This window comes from Echinops telfairi, unplaced genomic scaffold (genome assembly GCF_000313985.2).
Source record: "Echinops telfairi isolate 266 unplaced genomic scaffold, ASM31398v2 ScPeMD7_7400;HRSCAF=8409, whole genome shotgun sequence".
NCBI classification, from domain to species: Eukaryota; Metazoa; Chordata; class Mammalia; order Afrosoricida; family Tenrecidae; genus Echinops; species Echinops telfairi.
Window position 1 is genome coordinate 56676502 of NW_022111300.1, and position 4328 is coordinate 56680829.

Sequence of the window (4328 nt, forward strand, 5' to 3'; positions counted from 1 at the left end):
GCACAAAGATTTACGGGTGCTTCAGAAATGTGTAGCTTCAGAAATCTAGAGGATCATTATGACTCAGAATGGATTTCATAGCAGTGCAAAGTATAAATACCTACACATCTGTATATAAAAAAAGTGCCGTCTACATGGGTGCATTGCAGGTCTGCACATTGAGATGGGTGTGCTTGGCTGTGTGCACACCTGCACCTGCACCTTCTTAGAGACGACTTACTTTCTCTGAAGCCTTCAACACTTGGCCCTTGTTTAGAGACGCTGAGAATTGGGGAGACGAGGTGGAGGGAGAAGAGCAAGCCAGACATCAAACCCATTTATTCTGAATCTTAAATGATGACTTTTTAGCGTAGTTTGGTTACATTGGCACACAAAGGACAAAGTAACATCCGGTTTGAGGTCTCAACTGACAGCTTTGGGATTGGCGACAGTTCCTTGGCATACAGACCCTGCTCCCACCAACTCTCACCTGTGCCTTAGCAAAGACCTCGCATGATGTTGGCAAAACTAGAGATGCCTGTAAAACGGCTCCCAGGTGCCCTAGCCAGAAGCTTGGAGTGCTGTGACTTCCAGCGGAGTATTTGGCCAGGTCTGCCCAGGGGGTGTCCACAACCCATGCTGGACAGAGCAGAGGAGACTCCTGTCTGCTCAGTCTGAAGTGGGTCCACCTGAACGAGAGCCACCTGCAGAGAAGGCTGGAGCAGACTCCACGAGGGAGCGCTGGGCTCCACAAACGTGGTCATCTCAGCTGCCACTCTTGTTTTACCCTTCTCGCCCAGCCTGGAACGCCAAGGTTGTGTCTTCTGATTGTAAATTAAAAAACAAACAAACTCAGGGTGCTAGTTCCGAAGAGCACCCAAGAGAATCACTTTCCAGGGGCCTGCAGGCTTGTCAACAGGTTGGGTTCCCTCTGGTGGCAGGTGCCTTTCTGCCTGTACTGTTTGGTCCCATACCAAACAAAATCTGCAGGGGTGTTTGGCTTGGCGTGGCTGTGTTTCATCCAGGGGTGTAACAGACTTCTCAACTGCCCCCGGATGGGGAGTATGGGGTGAGGGGTGCGGGGGAACCGCTGACTGGGGGAAGAAAGTAAAGCTTTTTGAGGAAATAAAAACAAAAAAACAAAAAAACCCCAGGAAAACAAAACAAAAACTAAACACAAACAGTACGAAACAAAAGGAGTAGTCTGATCGTGCAAAATCGCGTCTCTGGGTAAAGCACTTCTCAACAGGTTCACAAGGTCCCCAGCCCACACCCGAGTCCTCCCATTCCCCTGAGGGAAAAGAAAATACAGACTAAAACTGGAGCCAAACTTTTTCTTAAGGCTATACAGATGCACAGAGAACACATTTCAAGGGCTGTCTGGCGGGCGGCGCTGTGCAGGCGTCCTGCTTAGAGGCTGCATCCATGGCTCCCTCTGGGATCCGACCTGGGGCCTGCGGGCTCCCCAGGTCAGAGAGGACGATACAATGGACAAACAAAAGAAGAACAATCCAACAGTAAGATCCGATATTTACTTTACGATCACAGGTACAAATTGCTGCGATCCATCATTTCATTTCTCCTTAAGACCTTGTCGTCCAAAACTCATTAGAAGGCCAGGTTTCCAGAGGAGGAATTGTCAGTAGTCAAAGAAAATGCTAGAGAGCTCTCGAGAAATCCTTCTGACATGGCAGTCTGGCGGGAGATGGGAGCGACCCAGTGCCTTCTTCCAGAGAGGTCAAGGTAGCAGGAAGGGAGGGCAGAGTCCTGGGTCCAGATTGCAGGCCTCGGTCCAGGGCTCTGTGCTTATAGAGGAAAGACTAAGAAGCCAGAGAAGGTGGAGTACTTCCAGCCCCCCATGAGGTTGCCCCGCTCCAGTTTCAGATGCACTTTGTCCTCCCTCTCCATGAGCAGCAGGACACCATTACTGGCTGCTTCTCGGGTGACGTCCTGGTCACCAGCAAAGGCAGAGATCACGGGGTACCCATTCTGCATTAAACTGACCTGAAACATAGAGGGCACAGTTCAGGGCCCACTTCCACACCCACACCTGGCCCTCTTCTCCCCTGGCCTCCCACTCACACCCAGCGAGGTGAGGGTGCCTCTCCCCAGCCAGCTAAGATCCATTGTCCTCCCAGTCAGCAACCTGCTGGGCCCCCTGTGCGTTCAGCAGGCAAGGGTCATGTGCAGTGGGCAGGGATTAGCGTGACCCACCTGGATGGTCTGTCGGTTGTACACCTTGACCACGTGGAAGCTAAAACTATAGATCCCTTTTCTCGGCGCTACAAATATGCTGGAGGCAAGATCGAAATGGTTGCCGATGTTCACTAAGACCTGCAAGAAGAAAAAAGGGATAAAGCAAGGGCCTGGCTTTGCCCTCCCTGGCTTACCTCCTTGAGAGAAGGTAGGGAAAGGCCCCGGTTCTAATTCCTGGAGGCTGGAGAAGGTTAGGTCATGCCACTTACAGGATCCCCAAGGAGGCAGCAGCTGGGTTACAGTACCCCCAGGCATTCTGATTGGGGTACCCTTCATCAAGGAGCTGGTAACCAAGGCATTCTGATTGGGGTACCCTTCATCAAAAGTTTAAACTTTTTTTCAATTAGCATCTTTGAATGAGCATTCAAACCATTGATGAGCCCCTTGTATGCTGTCGTGGGGAGAGAGAAAAGAAAAACAGCCCGACCAGTTATCTACTGAGTCTGTGGCAGAGCTTTGTGGGGCTGCAGGGACTTCAAGAAACAGCTTTGTTGGACAAACTCGAGTTTCACACCAAAAGGGTAGAGGAAGGATGATGAGGTCAGAAACCAGGGAAGAGTTGAGTGACCCGCAGCGTGGGGGGAGTGGGGGTGGTAAAGCGTTGGTAGTTTCAGCTTGGAAGGGCTCCCTCTTTTGCCTGGCATCATTTTTTGTAGTATACAGTAGGTGCTCAATTAAAAACTCTGAGTGAGAGAGTGGGACGGAGAAACAGCAACTGCCCCACCTTGTCTCAGCTGCCTCTGAGCTCAGGACTGGGCTCCCCTAACGGGGCTACAAGCTCTGCACACAGGCTTGAACAAGAAAAGGGAGAATGAAACCCAGGGTTTGGACACCCTATGCTCAGACTCGGGGACACCACCACCAGCAAGAGCGCTGACAAACTGAGCCAAGGGATGCTTGGCCCCTTGATTCTGGAGCTCGTCTTTGTAGATAACAAGGCAGGGATGTGGGTTCCCATTATATGCAATCCCATTCCTTCAGATGTGTCAAGCAGAGGCTGAAGCAGTCCCCACCCACCCACCCTCCATGGCTTCCTCATAAGTACACAATCTGATTAAGATCACAAAGAACAGGCTGGCCTGTCTGGGCTCCTCTGCTCCCCAAACCACCAGCCACATAATAAGAACCATGGACCAGAGAGCTTGTCACGGATCAGAAAAGGGGCGTCAACTGAATAGCCTTTGTGCTTTTCCCCCTTGCACATTCATTATATGAGCAGATGCACAACCTGTGTGCCCACCAAGGCCAGCCATTCCCTGGAGCCCTCTCAGATTCAGCCCTGTTGTTCAGGACAAGGTCCTTCAGGATGCCACTTCCTGCACAGTCCCCAGTGCACATCACTCAGCCCAGGCTCAAGGCTTCAAAGGAGACTATAAGATTCTCCCTCTGAGCCCTCTTTGTCACATCACCTCCCTCAGGTGGAAAGCCAGGAAGCTGGCCCACTCAGGGTGCTGCTGCTGGTGCTGCTGGGTTCAGAGGCTACCCAGCCAGCCCTCGGAGGCCACTCTCTCTTTGTATGACCGGGTTTCCAAATGGTCCTAGGAAAATCCTGTTATTCAATTCCTTTTTCCCCATGAACTTTTGGAAGCCTCCTGGTACATAACCAGGGGATTGGGGGTGGGTGGGGGGAACCATTGTATCACCCAGTCTGCTACAGTCAGCTCAGATATGACAGTCCTCTTTCTGCCCCTGCCCCAAGAGTTCAGGGCCAAGCTGAACCCTGTTGGGCTCTGTAAAGATGCTGTGCAGTCCACACCCACAGCGACTTAGTAACAACCAAAGATAGGACTTAGGAGACACAAAGAAGAACATATAGCTACATCACTCCCAAATGACTATCTCATGGTTGCCTCCTTAATCTGGACAGAGTTGCAAAGCAGTATTTTTCTGTCCGACTAAAAGACACAGGAGCAAAAGAAAGAAAGACAAATGAAATGCGGGAGAAGAGAGGCATGATGTGGGAGAAGAGAGGCATGCACTGGCCTGAGCAGGCGGGTGAAGTCAGGCAGCCCAGTGCCAGGAAACCCTCCTTGAAGCCTGTGACTCCGGAGAACTCCCTGCTTTGGGAAGCACTCTGGCAAAGGGCAGGGACT

General features: G+C 51.4%; 1 protein-coding gene across 1 annotated transcript; it reads right to left on the bottom strand.

The window, feature by feature from the left end:
- Window positions 1-300: 300 nt before the first annotated feature.
- Window positions 301-2490, bottom strand: CBLN2 (cerebellin 2 precursor). Its single transcript, XM_013004770.2, has 2 exons — window positions 2194-2490; window positions 301-1983 (listed from the first exon to the last, which is right to left on the bottom strand). The coding sequence occupies exons 1-2, from the start codon at window positions 2488-2490 to the stop codon at window positions 1786-1788; spliced, it is 495 nt and encodes a 164-aa protein (XP_012860224.1). The 3' UTR covers window positions 301-1785.
- Window positions 2491-4328: the final 1838 nt, after the last annotated feature.